Consider the following 18,758-nt stretch of genomic DNA (forward strand, 5'->3'; position numbering starts at 1 on the left):
TAATTTACATTACTGCTAGTGTCTGATTTGGATGTAGCCCAATGTATGCATGTCTCTTTTGTGTAGGCTCCTGGTAAGAAGCTTTTTATAAGACAATTTTAGGCCTAATAGCTGAATCATGAAAGTTTGGACTAGATAGGACAGGTGAATAAAGAAATCCATAAACTAAGTGGATAAATTGGTTTCAGTGCCTCCTCCATGTTTTATTCACCCCATGCTTTTGTCCTAGTCCCAGAAACCTGTGCAAATGTAAATAAACAGCAACCCTCCCCCATTTCCCTTTTTGAATAGGAAATTATGAGTGTTTTATGGTGCCACAAAAGTTTGAATTGTATGTGGCCCTCCAGTTGTTTTAGACTACAACTCCTATGATGCCTCACCACTGGCTATGTTAAAGCCGATGAGCATTGTAGCCTATAACTTTTGGAGGACCAAAGGTTGCCCACTTCTGGGGTAGATGGACAAATAGACTGGCTCTGCACAATCACTGCAGCCTACTGTGGCTTATTTAAGGCATGGAGAGTTGTGGTGTGTGCCGGTGGCTATTTTGAATATTCAACTCCAGGCTGGGGATTGCCATGGTTTGCCTTATCTGACCTGGGCCAGCAAAGGTTATTAGAGGGGGAGATTACCCTCAAGTAACTCATGGTCTATTGTAAGGCTATTTGAGGGTTGTTTTCTGCTTTAACAACACCCCCCCTCCTGCCCTGTTTCAGACAACACAGCAAATCATGGCTACCACCCACCAGGAGTTGAATATTCAAAATGGCCACACACACACACACACACACACACACACACACTGCAATTCACCATGGCAATCGTGTGAACTGGCCTTATAAATGGACCTAGTATAAGGCAGCTTCCTGTGTTCCTAAGTTTAGGACTCTGACTGGCAGAGTAAGCCACCTGACCCTCTATCCTCAACTCAAATGAGGTGGGGATTGAGCCAACAACATGTTTTAGGGCTTCCAAGAAGATAACCTTAGTTAAATCTAACACCATACTAGAGGAAATTCACTAGCACAATGGGACCTTCTCCCTCTCTCATCCTCCCTGCAGCCCCAAAATCTGCTCTGGAAGTTTCCCCAGAGAAGCTTTTGTGAGTGTAGTGGGAGGGGGATCAGCCCTCCTTGTTCCACTGCTGGAAGCAGATACGTTGGTGGAATGTCACCCTTGGATCCAACCCAAAATACTTCCTTAAAAAGCAGGAAATTTCTACACTGTACTCCAAAGCAGTAGACAACATAAATTGGTTTTGAGAGAATGGGATTGGTTCAAACCTGTGAGGGAGGCCTGCTCTGTGACAAGGACCTTACAGTACTGTTTGGTTTATAGAAATAGAATCCTAAATGCAAATTCCTGTTAGGGGAATGTTCTCTTAAGTATGGTGATCTGGAAGTTTTACTATTAGGATAAAATGACTTTGAAACTAGGTGCTCACAAAGAAGTTTAATTCATTTATTACCTGTGCACAAGAGAAATAACTACCAATAAAAACCCAAAAGATATACAGTATTTTTACATGGTGGTTAAAAGTAATTAGAATATCACATGACAGGGTCAGTGAAATTATGCGTCCAATTACAAATCATAATGCAAGTTAGAATTTCAAGGGGATAAAGCCAAAGAGCTTTAGGCAAAAGCAGTTTCAGAGCAAATGGCTGTGCTCCTTCAAATCCACACAAAGATGAAGGTAATTTACAATCAATCCTTGTGAATATTGAGACAATGTTACAACGCAGGTTTCTGTACAGTTGTCAAGATCAGATCAGCAATCCTAGATTTTAAAAGAATTTGCCAAAGCACTTCTGCGAAGAGATGCTTGCTAAAGATGCTGTAAGATTCTACTACACTGGAGGTGTCTTGCGTACTTCATTTATTCTGGCTTTGAGATGTTTTATACTACTGCAATGAAAAAGTTGCTTGGAAAAAAATGTTTCCATGTGTATATATACTTTGTAGAGATTAAAGAGCAAGAATAGTAGCTAAATCAAGTGGTATAAATCTTACAGCATTTTGCTAGCAAGAGAGACATGCCAAGTCACAATAAGCAATATGTACCCACAAATCATAGCTTCAATTAGTTTCCTCTTTAATTTGTATTCTACATAAATTACTATCAAAGGCTAATGTTTAAGAAGCAACTAAATTGGACAGCTGAAGTTCAGATAAAACCTGGTCACCCAACTGTGGAAGCAGATTTCCTCTTTAAAAAAATCACAATAAATGCAGAATGAAGAAGTGTTTGATGCATGCAACAACCAAGTGAAAAGCATTGATTCCCACTGTTTGAAGAAAACTACTGCACTCCACCTTAATGCATCAGACTGGGTTTAGTTAGAACAAGACAATTCCCAAGAGTCAGAATGAAATAAAGCTGGTATTTTAAAGATTTAAGAGCTGTTATCAAAAATAAATTACATTTTTCAAGTTTCAGAAATGTTGCTATGATGGTTGGGAACCCAGTAGCCTTTCAATGGCCGCATTAATATCACCTCCTGTTGCTATTAGAGCTTGTAGGTTTGCTTCACGGTTCAAAAAGCCCATTGCACTGAGCTGCTCCAGTTGTTGTTGAAATCTGACTTCTGGATTTTGTAGTTGCTAAACAGAGAAAAATATATTTCACATTATCCTGCATCACACATACAACAGTAAAGTGAGCAAAACCTAGACTTTTCAATCCTTTTGGCAAATAACATTTTTTACCATTTTTCAAAACACACTGTAATGAACACTTAAGAAAAGCTGTGATAAATCAGATGAAGGTCCACCTAGTCCAGTATTTTGTTCAGTGGCCAGTCAGCTGCCCATGGGAAACAGATAAGCAGGAGATGAGCTAGCTTAGATCCTATCAGTGTGCACATGAAGTTGGGATTTTTTGCCTAATGTGCACCACTTTACATATGCTTAGATTGAACTGCATTTGCTATTCTGATGTCCATTCGTTTGGAGCTCTTCACACTCCCTTTTTGTTTAAATACCCTAAATAATTTGGTGTTGTCATTAAACATGGCTAACTCACTGCTCAATCCGAATTCCAGATTATCAATGAACAAACTGAAAAACAATACTCATAATACAAGATCCCTGTGGGACCCCATTGTTTACATCCCTCCATTGGGAGAATATACCAACTATTACTACTCTCTGCTTGCTGTTCATTAACTAGTTACTGATCCGTAAGAGGACCTCTCCTCTTATTCACTGACTGCTAAATTTGCTCAGGTGTCTTTGGTGAGGGGCTTTGTCAAAAACTTTCTGGAAAAAGTGCTGGAACAGTTTCAGAAGGACAGACAAGACAGACTGGTTATAAAAATACTGGGATTCAAAAATTTCTTCCATTTTTTTAGAACACAGAAACATTGATTAGATTTCTGACAAAGCTTTCAGGGATTTGCATTTTTTGCTGGAGTTGAGGTTTTAGCTGCCAGATTTCAATTATGCCTCCATCTTTTAACTTTAGGGACGATAGGTACTTGACTTCAACTGCAAGAAGGAAAACCCGGGCATCTCACCCACAGTAAATGGGAACCCATCCTTAAGGAAAGTAGTTAACTGCCCAGTATGCTTGCAAGCTGGCCCTCAGTGGTAAGCTTAAGCAGAATGTTGAGCAAAGGGAAAACAAAACTATTGTTTCACTATCCCAATTTCCAGCTTTCAGGCCCATTCACAGATGAAGTATTGGACACATATTTTGTATTATTTATTCTGGCTTCTTATTTCAGTGATATATTGCAACTACAATAGTAATGAAGAAGTCAGAGTGTAGCCACCCACTGCTTTACCTGAGCATTTGCTCCAGCAAGTGCCTGCAACATTTGTTGGACAAACTGCTGGTGTCCAGTTTCACCAGTTCCTGATGTTGGACTTGTATTTTCACTTGGGATGGAAGTGGGCACTGTCGTTCCAGTAGGAATGCCAGTGCTCCCTAATCCAGTGCTCCCTAATCCAGCACTTCCTAATCCGGAGTTTCCTAATCCAGCTATACCAGCATTAAATCTGCGAGAGAAGAAACATTCAAGTTGTTTTCATCAGTTAACACCAAGAATCATGTTCCAGTTTACCACATGGAATTATCAATTAGGAAATGTATTTGTAACATAAAGACCACAAAGAACACCGAACAGGAAGCACCCAAATACCCCATTCTTCATGAAGTTACTATCTTAAAAATGTACCTTTACTAGATTATTCATAACATTTACATGCAGTCTTTCCATAAACAACACCTGTTTTTTATTTGAATTGTACACCGATTCATTAAAACCACTACTAACAATTTAAAAGGCCAAATTAAAGAGATGTGTCTTTATCCTGGTTATGCTTTTTATACTGTGTTTTGTATTTGTGTTTTTAGACTGTTGGTTGTTTTATTATGGTTTTAATTTTTGTGAGCTGCCCAGAGAGCTTCGGCTATTGGGCGGCACAAAAATGTAATAAATAAATAAACTCCAAAAAGCTAAAAGAATGGGGAACCAACTTGGTTGTAAAGGGAGAGCATTCCACAATTTGGGAATGATAAAGCCCTTTCTGTCATGCTCGACAAATGGGCCTCTGCAAGCAGGGGTGTCCTCAAAAAGGCCTCTCCTGTGGGTCTTAATAAATAGACAGGTTCACAACAAGAGAAGCGGTCCCTCAGATAGCCAGACCCTAAACTGCTTAAAGCTTTAAAGGTTAAGACCAACACCCTGAACTGAGCTTGGAAAACAATTGGCAACCAGAGCAGATCAAATACTTAAAATGAAAGCATCTTAATATATTAATGGCAAATATGCAAAGTTACAGTCAAACCATAAACTCTAAAAATAAAAAAGCATTGTTGACCCTTACCCAGGTATAAGTCCTGGTGCTTCTGTTGCTAGGGTCTGCAAACCTTGCTGAATCTGTAACAAAGCCTGCATAGCTCTAGGGTTCGACATTGCAGATAACGTATCTGGGTTCTGCATCTATTAAGAGAAACACGTGATGTGTAAAACATGTGCAGACACATTTAAATGATTATTTTAGAACAACTTTAAACCTCCTTTCTGTTGTCTACTATTGTCTCCTCCAGCTTTTTTTATTCATTATTTTGAGGAGAAGTGAATAAGCTTCTCAAATTCTACAGTGTGGCTCTCCTACCTCAGGGTTTTTCTAGAAAGATGCTACTTAGTTTTCTGTGGCAAGAACATCCACGTCTTGACAAACATTTGTGGGGTTCAAATCCATTGGGGGAAGGGGGGAACGAAAAGAGGCATGTGTTGTTTGCTGAAGGTTTAATTTCAATGGGAATTACAAATTTAGGGCAACAGAGTTAAATATGTATGACTGCTCTAGAGGAGGAGGAGTCCATGGCCATAAGGGAGAAGTATTTTGTTGTGCAAATTCTATCTATCCCCCTACAGACAAGTGAAATTCTTAGGTAGCTACACCATTGGAACAGGAAATTTCAGGGAGGTGAATTTTCTTAGGTAATGACAAAGGGAAGATCAGTCTCTAGATAAATGGCCTATCTGAAGAGCTTTTAGCCAAAGAGTACCCACATAAGATTGCTAATGTGACTAATATGTTCAGTGATTGGTTTCATCTTCTGACTTACTTGTTGAAGAAAAGTTGGGATTTGTTGTCTCATTTGTTCTTGAAGCTGAGGATTCCCAGCAAACAAAGGGTTATTTAACATCATCTGTAGGGATAAATGAACATTTTATCAGTGCAAAGCTACAGATCAAAAGTTCCAGTAAGGATACACTTAGATGATGCAAAGTATCTCTATTGGAAAAACGTGCCAGAAGCCATCTTCATCTATCAGCCGATTTCCAGAAAGCCCAAACCATAGCTAGAAATGTAAAACTGGCTGCAACTACAAGCATCGTTATTCTTGTGATTTGGACAGCACACCATATTTTTAACAACCTAAATGGTTGGCATGGGGAGGTTGGGGCACCATGTCAGACTGGAAGGGCAGTGCGGAGAGAGGAGTGCTTTAACCCTCTAACCCTGCCACAGCCCTGATCAGAATCTCACACAAACCCATGATTGATATTTGCAATGGGAACTTTCCTCCCATTGTGAATAACAGACATGAAGGCTTGATTGTAAGTGGGGCCAGAGCAGAAGAATAGCGTTAAAGCTGCCCTCCTCCCATGGTCCTGAATATTCCCACCAAAAAAGTGAAAATCACATCTAGGCTGGCCCTCAATTTTACTTCAATCTAGCCTGGATAACCTCACTACCTAAATACTCTCCCTCAAACACACACCCTTTCTTGGCCAGAAAACTGAAAGGTAAATGTTATAGGGGTGTAAAGTTCTATACACTGTGGCATGTAAAAAAACGGGCCTGCTGACCAGGGCCCCCATTGCCAGGGCTACTTCGACATAATTTCTAGCTACAACAATCCAGCAACAGTCATTCCTATCTAAAAGGAGACTTTGTATAATAGATTAGTAGATGTCCTGCCAGCTGTTAGAAGCAGCAGTACTGTATTTCAATTCAGTATGCATTTTAGGACCCACCTGGGCTGCAAGATCAGGGTTCTGACTCAATGACTGCATCATGCTTCTCATGTAGGGGGCAGACAACATGTTCTGCATCAACTGCGGGTTTTCTGTTATTTGTTGCAACAAGCTCTGCATTCCAGGGGTGTTGAACATACCAGCTTTAAAGAAAAAGAACCAATTTTCAGCAATTCAGAGATGTGGCACCATTTCTCACAAGTTAGCAGCATTTCATTATCAACAGACATTCAATTCAACAGCAATAGAGAAAATAAACCACAATTAGTATGCTAATAGTGGAAAACAACCACAATTCCTTAAAAAGTTATTAGTTCAACTCTAAACTGAAGTTAGAAAAGGGCTAACAAGCATGACCTTTGGGGCTCGTTCCAAGGAAGCTGATGGAACTGCTGCATAGTGAACAACGTACCTCCTAGACCTGGTCCCAAATTTGGCATCGTTGAGCTCGGTCCAGTGCTTCCAGTGGTGCTACTTCCAACATTACTGCCACTCCCACTGTCTCCACCGTTGCTGCCACTGTTTGGAGAGCTCTGGGTGCTGGACTGAGGAGCCCAAGGATTTGGTAAAGGGTCTCTGTTTTCTGTGCGAGATGGTTGGCTGTCCCCACCTGACGAATTGCTCACTAATGAAGCAAATGGGTTACCTCCAAACTAAAAGAGAAAGATGTCCGTGAATAAACAGGGTTAAGCAACATTCTCATCCAAGAGTACTGGTTTTGAAGCAACCACTAAGAGGCACTGAGGTCCACGGCAATGATTTCACTACTGCTGCTGCTGGTTAAACAATTATGGCCCTTGGAAGGGTTCTCACCAATTTGCTCAAAACCAAAGCGCATCTTGAGGTGGCAATAGTCAGAATTAGAATTTGAACCACCGCAAGCAACCAAGGAGGCCTTTTTTCTTGCTCAGAGTCCTACTGTGAGTTGTATTTTGCCTTTTATTAGGGCCCTCCCATGGTATGTTTGGTTTAAGTCGAGTTCAGTGGACCACCTTTGTTACAGGCAAACAAATGCTTGAGTAGCAGAGCTAAAACATTATAGCTAAAACATTCAGCAACATTCTTATTATTGTTTTATTGTATCTTGAAGTTTTCAACACCACCTGGGGAGGGGTTTACCTAAAAGGTAGCTTATAAATCATTTAAATACATATAATAAATTTAGAGAACTCAAGTGAACTTTTTATTTTAGTTTTACACAGCATATTATATTCAACTATCAAGCAAAAAAATGAACATTTTGGATTTTTGAAGCATTTCCTCCTGTATAGGACTGCTCACCAAAAAACAGCACCTTTGTGATGATTTTGTCCCCATCACAGCATAACAATTCTCTCTGCCATGGGACCCATCACAGCATGTGTTTTCTCACCTTCACTCCATACCAATGGCTGCAACTGGCAGGGAAGTGACACGGTTAAGTGTACCTGAATGTTGCAAGGAAAGCTCCATGTCAAGTGTGACATCTGGTCCTGCCCTTGTAAATTGAACACAACGATTCTGAAGTACAACGATTTTACCTGAGCTCAAACATTTTTTCAGGACTGCTCACCTGCTCTTGTGCTGCATTCAGCATTGGCTCCTGTATATCTGTGTACATACGTCGCAAAGCATTATAACCACCAGGTATACTTTCAAGGTTGCTCAAGGCACGGTCTTGGTTTCTCATCATTTCTTGCATCATCGCAGGATTTCTAGCAAGTTCTAAAGTCTGAGAAATAAAACAATTCAAGGTAGAACAGCCCTTCTCAAAGTCTATCTGCCTAGGATCCAAAAAGCTACTTTAGGTACCCTCAAAGGCTTGCAAATGTAGAATGGATTTTTTTTTTTGAGAACCCTTTAGAGAATGAATCTCTCCTCAGTTTCAAAAGCAGTTTGCAATGTAGTATAGAAGAAACTGCTGTCAAAATCAGCCCTGACTGCCATTTTCTTTGTGGGTTACAAATTCAATCAAATAAAATAACGAGTCCAAAGCTTCCTTGGATGCATAGAACTAGCTACAAGGTTCTTTGGATATGTAGAATAGTTAAACTGAAATGGCTACCTCAAAACTTTGCATTAACAAAGAAAGAAGTTGATTTACTGACTGAAGGTTGTTTTTTTTACAGTATTTCATGGTTATTGACGTTTCTTCTCTATAGCAGGGGTGCAGAACTCACAGTCTACCAATGCCCTAACAAGTGTCCCTGCCCCGAGGTACCCTAACTCACCCTAACAATTAATTTCCCAACACTGATTTCCCACTGGTTGCACTGTTGTAGTTCCAATGTCCACCAATGCTTCTAGCACCATTGATTGCTAATTCTCTACATGCTTCCTGCCAAGTGATCCTCAAACAGCTCTTTTTCCTTGCTCTGTGCACACATGCAACCCCTGGCCCTGACTCAGGGCTGAAAAGGTTGTGCATTCGTTCCCCAAAGCAATAGTAATCACACTCAAGTTCATGGATTCACAGATCATGGTTTATGAAGCTGTGGACGAGCACCATAGCTGTGTGTTCCTCCCTTATCCCTCCTATCACGTGCTGGCTGCAGTGTGAATACCCTTGCTTTCATTAAGCCAGATTAACCTATTACATCTGGACCTCTTACTGGCTAATCAACTAGGAAAATAAGCCAGGAGAGGAGGAAGAGGATGTGCAAAAAGCACAGCCCATGAGTTGCTGGTCCCCCTGTAAGACCCCAGCCTCTACCACCAAAAATACTCCAGTGGCAGATTGGCAGTATGGTGTGTTGATGAGATTGCTGCTGTACTGCAAATAGTACTGGTAAAGCAGTGATCGGGTCAGAGTGGCCTAGATGGGAAAGAGGCTGCAGCCTTCCTCCTCCAGGAACTCAGAGGGTGTATATGTAGGCGCACATGTATGGCCTTCATCAGACCCCCAATGTGGCCCTTGAGGCTGAAAATGTTGTGCACCCCTAAGATAAAGACTATAAAGTAGCAGGCCTAGAAACGGCTTCAGTCTAAGGACATGGACAGTTGCTGCAGCCAGTTGACAATCCTGGATTAGATGGACCCAGTGTATGGCAGCTTCATGTGTTCATATATGAAAGTGTCAGGGAGTAGCAAAGCCAAGACAATTCTGTCCAATATCTGTTAAAATACCAAATGAAACACACTTCCATTAACATACCTGTCTCATTATATCGGGATTATTAAGCATATGACTGATCTCTGGATTTCGCTGTATCAACTGCTGCATTTGAGGATTGGCCATAATTAATTGTCTCATTAGGTCTGGATTTGAAAGCATGCTTTGAACGAAGGGATTTTCCATTATCTGAACCATCATCTCCGGATTGGACATGAGTTGTCGCTGCATTTGACTCTGTAATTCTGAGAAGTTCGAGGTATTCAGGCCTAGGCTACTCAAACTTGCAAGCCCTCCAAGACCACCTTTAGGGGAACAAACAGAACAAGATGAATGACTGTTTCTGGCATGTTCCTACATCACTTACCATTCTAGGTCAAGACAGTTAAATAGGCCCAAATTCCTTCATGTCACGAGGTGGTTGGAACATTCAATTGATTGCCAACATGTGTTACAAAGTATTGTTTAACTAATATACTCACCATTAATATTTTAAAATGTTAATCTTTCCCCTTCCCTCTTGTGAAGAGGCAGTGCCTTTCATTTGTTTTCCTTTATTCTGTGACAAAGTTACAGTGGGCCACTCAGTAATGTGTGTTATTTTGCTTTTTAGTTGTCAAGACATGACTTTTTTAGAAACTGGAAATTGAACTTCATGATTCCTGTTCTCATGATATATACAGGTGGATAAACATGTGTAGAGAGAAGAGCAGGATCACAGTGGCAGGTGCCGTCTCCTACTTATATGTATTCAATTGAATGTCTAACCCATGATAACCCATCATGGGTTATCATGTCTTCTGTCAGGAATTTGCCCAAAATAACCAACTCTGATAATCCATGATCTGAAGTAAGGGTTATTTAACCCACCGTGGGTTATTGTGTCGTCTGTCAAGCACCGTGGGTTAATTTGCTCACCTATAGAGTTGCGCAGCAAGAGAGGATCATATAGCTGCCGCCGCGCTATAAACCTTTGAAAGTTTGCAGGATCAGGAGCACACCTCATAGGCAGCCTCCCCTCATTGGAGAGGCATACGACCCACCTTCAGAATTCTGCTCAATTTCACCCAGGGGAGGGAAAATCCGGGCTGCACCAAACAGAGGGTGGCGCGAATAAACCTTTAGAAACTAAGGAAAAATAAAGAAAAAGGCCCAAAATACATATTTCCCGTACAGCCTAAAGTGCACAATTATGAAGGTATACATTTGTGTGAATATGTATATATTGTGCACTTTGGGCTTTGACAGAAATACAGATTTTTGGCCGTTTTCTTTATTTTTGCTTATTTTCCAAAGGTTTATTTGTACCACCCCATTTTTGCTAGACCCCAGATTTTCCCTCCTCCCAATGTAATTGCACAAGGTTTTGTTGTTGGATTGGGTGCCTCCTGATTAGAAGAGACTGTGTGTGAAGTATTGTCCCAATCCTGCATAGCCACCTACCCATTTTGGTGCATTCAGGATTTTCACTCCTTGGTGAGTAGTCGCATGGTGTTTTGATGTTGGATCAGGTGCTTCCTGACTGCAAACTTTCAGTGCTTTAGAGGTGAAACAGCACCACTGCTCAGGTGGGTGGACTGCAGCAGGACAGGGGGCGGGGTGTGAGTCAAATTACACACAGTAGCTTAATAAGCTACTCACAATAGTTAATTAGCCTGTTGGTGTGGTGGGGGGTTGTGGACTATTTCAAAAATAAGCTACTCTGTGTAGCTTATTAACTCTTCATAGGCTACAGTGATGTCTGAATGTGGCCTATGTGTGTACAGCTTATGCAGATAGGGCATTCCCCTTCCTATATAGGGCTCTCTGTGGAATCAGAAATCCCTGCAAAGTAGGGCTCCCAGCAGTAGCAAGACAACCCACCATGAATGTACAGTTGCATGCATGTTGACTCCATGTAGACATTCAACTGAATTAATGTAGGTTTGTACCACCATGTGCACTCATTCACCTTGTATATGTCAAAATAACACAGTGCCTAGCAATCCAGACAGTAAAATCATATCAAATTAGGGATCAATTAGGGAACAGCCCTCTCAACATTCCCTAAAAGAGCAGTGATAAGCAGTATATCTCAGATATTTCTACAGCTCATTATTGCTTGAAATGAGATGAAGCAATGGCTTGTATCTAAGTATCTAATGGTGTCCTTCTGCCAGCAGACTGAATTTCCCCCTTTCTCCTACAGCTTCCCTGAATCTGCTGTGGAGGGTTGGGGAAGCCACCAGAGCAGATTTGTGTATGCTTGTGTGTGCATGGGGAACTAGAGACGGGAAGGAGGGAAAGGGAAATTCCTCTGTTCATACAGTGTTGGGTTTAGCCCTTTGTATGTCAAAGGAACACAGTTTCTAGTAATTCAGAAAGTAAAAACTAAAATCTATAAAGCAAGTCTTTTTGTAACACATACAAGAATGTAAACTAGTTGTAAAATTCTGTTACAGCAAGAAAAATATGTTCCAAAAGGTTATTCATAAGATTCAAACATCTGAACTATATTAGAAAAACAGCACTGTTATTCCAGAGAAGCTTTTCAAAGCCAAGGAACCTTACCCAAACCAAAAGGGCTGGTGTTAGTTGTGTTTGTAGAGGTAGTACTGGTAGATGCTGTTGTGGTGGCAGTACTCCCTGCAGTATTCGTCTGCTGAGTTGAATTATCATGTGATCTAAAAATATATATTAAACAAGAACATATTAACAAGTAAAGCAATTTAGCATAGGGATGCAGACGAAAAAGATTATCTGAAAAAACGATGTGTAAAATAACCAGCTTTTGAATGTGGACATTCAGAAGCAATTTAATTCTTCTACTTATTAGTTGTGTTGAATTTGTTTTATTCATTCTTTTTCCAAAACCAGAACTCCAGATTTCCTATTTTAATAGACTATTATGACTCTCAAAAATTGGTCTGGGTCATCTCAGCAATACTTTCAGAATATATCATGCACAAAAGGCCTCAGTTTTTGCCTGAAATGGGAGCAAAAATCAATGGAATGTTAGAACTTGCAGACATGAACCACACATGAAGAAATAATTTGCGCCAAATTAATTACTACTGGAGTTAGTGTCCTAGTAATACGCTGGTGTCAACTGGTGGTTCGAAAGAAGCAAAATACATTTTCAGACTGCATCCTGAGAACATGTTTCTCTTCTTTCTGACCTCCTTCTGCTTACCTCCTTCTGTTTTGGATTCTTCAACTAGTGTGTCAGAACCCACATATGGGTTGCATTCCAACTTAAGGTGGGTCACACCAGTTAAATAACAACCAGCATTTTCTTTAGTTTTTTTTTCTTTAAAGAAGGAAGTGAAGGTAAAAACAGAGGGTAATAAGGGTGACCATATGCAAAGGATAACAGAGCTCCTTTATGTTAAACCTTTGAACAGAGAAGACATTTTTAGCAGGGTCACTGCCTCTGCATGACAAATGGCATCTCCCAAAATGTCCTCCTTTGTATCCAGGCGCACTAGAGAGAGTAATGAACTTGGCTGTTGGGTAAGGGTATATAATCTTGCGTTGCAGCTTTGGGTTAAAAAGGAGTTCCAGGAGTGAAACGGTTAAAATACTACTGTGTTATTACTGCTATGGGACAAGGTATTTCCAGAGGTCACAAGGAAGGAATAGTGGTCAGTGTTGGTGGCAGTTGAACCCCAACACCACTGTCCACAGCCTTTAGAGCTTGCCCCGAGCAATGCTTGGAGCCTCAAGGAGCGATTCCAACAAGTCTTAGTAAAAGCCTGTCAAAAAGAGTAGGAAGCCACCTTATCTCTACCTATGAAGCAGAAAGTATGTGTGTGTCATGTATGTTTACCCAGTTCCACATATGGTACTGCCTTAATGCTGTTCACCCAGACAGGTCTTCGTGTACATGGATCAGAAAAAAACTAAAAACATGAATTTTGGGGTTTTAAGCATTTTTAAAGAATTTAATAATAAAAAAACTAGGTTTATGTCTATAATTCCCAGCATGCCTTGGGCAGAACTCCCAGAATGCTTTGGGTAGGCCAGCCTTCCTGGCCTTTGGCAGCCATTGTGATTCCTAAAGTCAGTCAACCCAATTCCACATAAAAGGAAACAACCCACATAAATGGGCTGCATCCATTTGCGGTGCCTCCTCCCACCTGCCATGTGTGGTTTTCAAATCATAACTAGATACAACAGTGTGACTTTGAGGCGGCTCTGGCCAGGCATTGAGGGAGAGAAAGAGAGAGAGAGAGAGGAAAAAAAACCAACATAATTTAATTTGTTTTAAAGTTACCTCACAGGCCTAGGACTGCTCTACTTTGCAGGGTTGTCATGAGGTAAACGTAAAAAAAATAAAGAAATGAATTTAATTTGTTTAAAGGTTAACTCCCAGGCCTAGCACCAGCCTGCTACTTTAAGATGATTACCTCACAGACAGACATATAAGGGGGCCTGAGATCTGCTTCCCTACTATATGTTATTCAGATATCTGGGCAATGCTGGGTATATTTTGAAAACATATTCTTAGGCTTGCATCTTTTTTAGCTGCTAGAAAGGGTGTTGGGTGTCCTGATTGATTTTGAAGTTTAGACGGCTGCTCCGGCCAAGGCATGATGGGAGGTGTAGGCATTTCAGGTAAAACAAAAGAATGTGGTTTGTCATGAAGCGCTAACTTAAAATACAGTTATTAACACAACTTTCCATTTATATATTCTAACAAAACAATTTACTAACTCAACCAAACTAAAAAAAAACAACCAACCTAAAGATGAATAAGTTGCAGAGAAATTTATTATTTATCAAATAAATGCTATAAATATTATTCACAGACCCGAGCAATGCCAGGCATATCAGCTAGTGACTTATAAAGTAGGCAGAGAGGGAGAGAGAGACTGCCTGTAGGAGGCAATTTGCTCCCACAAGGAGAGCACTCGCAAAAGGGAGTCTTAAGAGTTATAAGTCCAACAACGCAAAAAGCACTCATGTAATCTGTGCTATTTCACAAACTAGGTGAAAAGGCATTGTTTCCCAACTCGAAACTATACTCAATCGTTCCAATATTCCCCCTTTTTACTGCTTTTTCCTTTCAGTACAATTTTGTTTGGCTACAGTTGAAGAAATGTAACTTAACCCTTCAGAATTAAAGATATAGTTAAAAGTTGATAGTGAAGTTCACAGTGCCACAGAAATTACAGCTTAAATCAATAATTAGCACACTTTCCCCAGCATCCAAGTGACTTTGGCTGCGTTCGGACAACACAATAGTCAATGGTTGGTTAATAGTCAATTCCACAGTTGATTATTGAGGGGATGATTATAATCAACTGTGGTGCGGATTAAGGCCAGCGTTGAGTTGACAATTAGTTAATAGTGTGTTTGATTGACACATCTCTGCCCCCCACCCCCAGTCCTCCCACTGGTATCCTATCAGCCATTGAGAGTTCTGCCAGCTGCCACTTTGGTCACTCTTGCTAAGGGACTCTGTAGTTGCACAGTGTTGGTTATTTGCATTGGTTATTTTGGCCAAATAACCCATCGTGGTGTGAAAAAGTCCCAAAACAATGACACAATAACCCACCGTTGACCGTTTAACCCACCATTGGTTATCATGTCATCCGAACCCAGTCTTTGAATTGATTTAATATACAAGTCCCTAAGTGCTAAATAAACCCTTTTCTGGTTCCAATACTCTTTTCATGTGTAGATTATTATTTTTAGATTAGAATACTTTTCCACAGTGAAAACCAAGATAGTATTACAGTATCACAGTGCTATCTAACTTACTATAGGTAGTCATACAATAAACTGCCATATTATAAACTTAATTTGTATCTATTGTTTTACCAATGACTATTACAAGTGCTGGAATTGACAAACATGATGCAACAGCATGAAAAGATTGCTGTCTTGTCAGCCTGCTCAGAAAGGGAGTCCAGAAGGATTCTTGCTCCTGGGGCTCATTTCTAATGTAGAAAAAACAAAGCTACTGAAAGGCAATGAACACAGGATGGAATTTATCTCAAGATCTTTAGTTTTTCCATTTGGTTTTACTAAAATTACACAAAGCCCATATCTGACTTTTGAAATGGCAGACACTGAGATTAAGTTATGTCCAACACAAAAAGGCTTGTGTTGCTCTTCAATTGTTTCCTAGTTCTGAATGAATTTAGACACTAATCTATCTTAAAGCAGCTCTTGGACCAGTATTCTTTTAAACAAAGAGCAAACATGCTGATGCGTGTTGCCCAATTATTCCATCTTGGCTCTCCTGTCAGTGGGAGTGGCTAAACCAACCAGGAAACCCCTGTCCATGCCTTGTTTAGCATTACATCTGAACCGGGATGTCTGGCTTGCTGCTCTCAGAATCATAAGCCAAGAGGTTCTGATGTAATGCTAAACAAATAATGGATTGAGGTTTACCAGTTTGTATAACTTGCAGGGGGAGCGAGTCAGCACTGATCAGGCAACTGTGGGAACAAACAATGCTTGCTTGTTTCCAGTAAGCCAGAATTCTGAAGAATTCTGACTTATCGTTATGTCTGAATCAGCTCAATGTGGCTGAGGACGACTCACAGAGCCAGTTGTATTAGTCTGGCACTCCAGTTCTAAAAAAATTCAATTACTCATCTCACTGACTTTCACAAGATGTACTTGCACATTTGCTTGGATGCAAAAGTCAGTCTAATAAATGCAAGTTGCATAATCAAGAAAAGTATATGCTTTCTTCAAATCCAAGGCCGAGTTGTATGACCATCCTTACTTTATAACGTGTTGACAGGAAGGACATAGAAATGTTTCTGTGTTAAAAGAATGGTGCATCTTTGCCTCATAGGCCTGGTTCAAACAATTAAACCATGTTATATATTATTGTGAATGAGACTTGCTGGCTGGGAATGAACTTAGTTGCAGTCCAACACATCTGAAGGGCACCAGGATGGGCAAGGCTGATCTAACTAAAACGTAGTTTAAATTGTCTGATCTGGAACTTAAGAGTGACATCATCACAGATTACTTTTTCCTACAAAAATGTAAATACTCATTGGGAAAAGTTAAAAATTGCGTATGTAGTGACAATAGTCACATTCGCACATCCCTTCAAGCTAGCTATTCTGACAATAAACCAAAATGTGAATAAGCAGTATGCTTGCACATGCAGCCTGTTTGACTCCTGCTTCACTTTCTCCCATTCACAAGTCAGTAAACAAATGAGGAAGGAATAGCTCCACATGATGTCCAAATGCAGAGTTAAGTGTTAAGTCTGCCCAAATAAGCAAGGATTTATAAGCCAACAACAAAACCTGGTTTGTACTAGTTTATGATCCTGGCTTGTTCGGGTGACCTAAACCATAATTCTAGGAATGGTTTATCATATTCAGTTATCCCTTCTGGATCTGATTACCAGCTCATGTGAAGTGAGGAGCAAATGGACTGCATGCATGAGCACACTTGCTGTTCACATCATAGTTTATTAAGCCACCCTTCTTGGCTTAAAGTGACATGTGAACATGGCTGAGGCATGTATTTTTCTTGTGCCAAGAATATGCACAAGCAAGCAAATACACATGGTAGATTCCTGCTACCATTACTTAGCTTTCAAGGGGCTCTCTTGAAGCCTTTATCCCTTTCAATGTACACAACTTTTTCAACACAATATTAAATACTTGTGTGTAGGGGGGAAATAGTGTGTAGTAGCAGTTAGTATTAAGTGGATTCTTGATGTTAAGTAGCCCTTAATGCTAAGCAACCCTAACCATTCATGAATGTAAGAGGAACTTTCCCGGTTCAGTACAAAGGTGCGTGAATTCCAGCATACTGTTTTCAATGGCCAACCAGATGCTTTCAATAGGCTCAGAACAACCAGGGAATGAAAACAATAGTCTTCTCCTGCTGTTGCTCCCCAGCTGCATACAGCCTTTGTATCTGGAGATTTCGTATCAACATCATTAATAGATATTGGTAGATTCACCCACCATGAATTTGTCTAATACCCCTTTAACAGCTTCTGAACTAGCGGCTATCACTACAACTTATGGTAGGCCAAGTAAATCATAATTGCAAGATCCAAGGTTGATTTGATTTAAATCGCTTCTCTGAAGGACTCAATTTTAATGATTTGAACCACAGTTTAAATCACCAGTGAGGATTATTATTATTATTATTATTTATTTATATAGCACCATCGATGTACATGGTGCTGTACAGATAACACAGTAAATAGCAAGACCCTGCCGCATAGGCTTACAATCTAATAATCTATTTAATCATCATTTTTAGTAGAAGTACATTATTGTTTAATATAACCTTAATACATATTCAGAGATGTAGATTTCTTTAGAAAGTAGGTACACACTAAGCAACTATTCTGAATTGTTTTCAGATTAATTTTCATCAAAAATAATTGCTCATTTTAGTACTAAAGCAGAATGAATTTGTGAGGCCATTCAGAAAGTGAGCCATTTTTATGGGGTCTCTTTTATGCCGTGCTGCTGCCATGCTAGGTATTTCCCTTCTACAGTGGAGGATACAGGAGTCAGGACTGCATGAGCATGTTCTGTTCACTCTTGGTTTTACTGTCTATTCCCTTCCCTTATATCTTGCATTTATATCTAGAGTCTTCCTCTTTTTTCAGATCTACTCCATCTCTCCAAATTCTCTGTTCCCTGACTTTCTCTATCTTTGCGTTGAGAGAGAGAGAGAGAGAAAACATGCACTTCTGTACACCACCTGCACTACAGAATAGGACTGGTCAGGCTATCCCCCATATCCCCCATTTTTATTATATTTGTTAAAAAGCCTCATAAAATATTTTTTTCTAGGCTTTAGATCCTCTTCTAAAAACTGATCCAGACATGGATATTTGACCTACATCTTCCACAGTGAAGATGCAAAAAGAATTCAACTTTTCTGTAAATTACCAATCCTCGTTTAGTAGTCCTTTCAGTTTTTAAATGTAAATGACAGCAACTTGGTAGGTAGAGATGAAAAAAAAACCCAATTGTTTCTGTGAAGATGAATGGTGCAGAGGCATGAATTCTGCAGGAAGAGCCAAATGCTACATATCGTCAAGAATAACTGGTAATAATATCTAGTAAACTAGTAAGAATTCAGAAGACCACGCAAGAAATGGAGACAGGACCATATTTTTGCAATTTGCTGCAATCAAAGCTTTTACCAAGTTTGTACCAATTTAACTAAGCTATGAGACACCA

General features: G+C 40.1%; 1 protein-coding gene across 1 annotated transcript in view; it reads right to left on the reverse strand.

Annotated features, from left to right (window-relative positions):
- Positions 1-1,447: 1,447 nt before the first annotated feature.
- The window catches only part of UBQLN1 (ubiquilin 1), a 32,825-nt gene continuing 15,514 nt past the window's right edge, over positions 1,448-18,758 (reverse strand). Inside the window, exons 3-11 of the mRNA XM_063129379.1 lie at positions 12,139-12,251; positions 9,631-9,893; positions 8,050-8,208; positions 6,910-7,150; positions 6,498-6,640; positions 5,582-5,665; positions 4,834-4,949; positions 3,789-4,002; positions 1,448-2,604 (exon numbers count right to left, since the gene is read on the reverse strand). Coding sequence (XP_062985449.1) covers positions 2,449-2,604; positions 3,789-4,002; positions 4,834-4,949; positions 5,582-5,665; positions 6,498-6,640; positions 6,910-7,150; positions 8,050-8,208; positions 9,631-9,893; positions 12,139-12,251 — 1,489 coding nt within the window. The 3' untranslated portion in view covers positions 1,448-2,448. The remainder of the gene's footprint in view (positions 2,605-3,788; positions 4,003-4,833; positions 4,950-5,581; positions 5,666-6,497; positions 6,641-6,909; positions 7,151-8,049; positions 8,209-9,630; positions 9,894-12,138; positions 12,252-18,758) is intronic.

This window comes from Elgaria multicarinata, chromosome 6, assembly GCF_023053635.1.
Source record: "Elgaria multicarinata webbii isolate HBS135686 ecotype San Diego chromosome 6, rElgMul1.1.pri, whole genome shotgun sequence".
Lineage (NCBI taxonomy): Eukaryota > Metazoa > Chordata > Lepidosauria > Squamata > Anguidae > Elgaria > Elgaria multicarinata.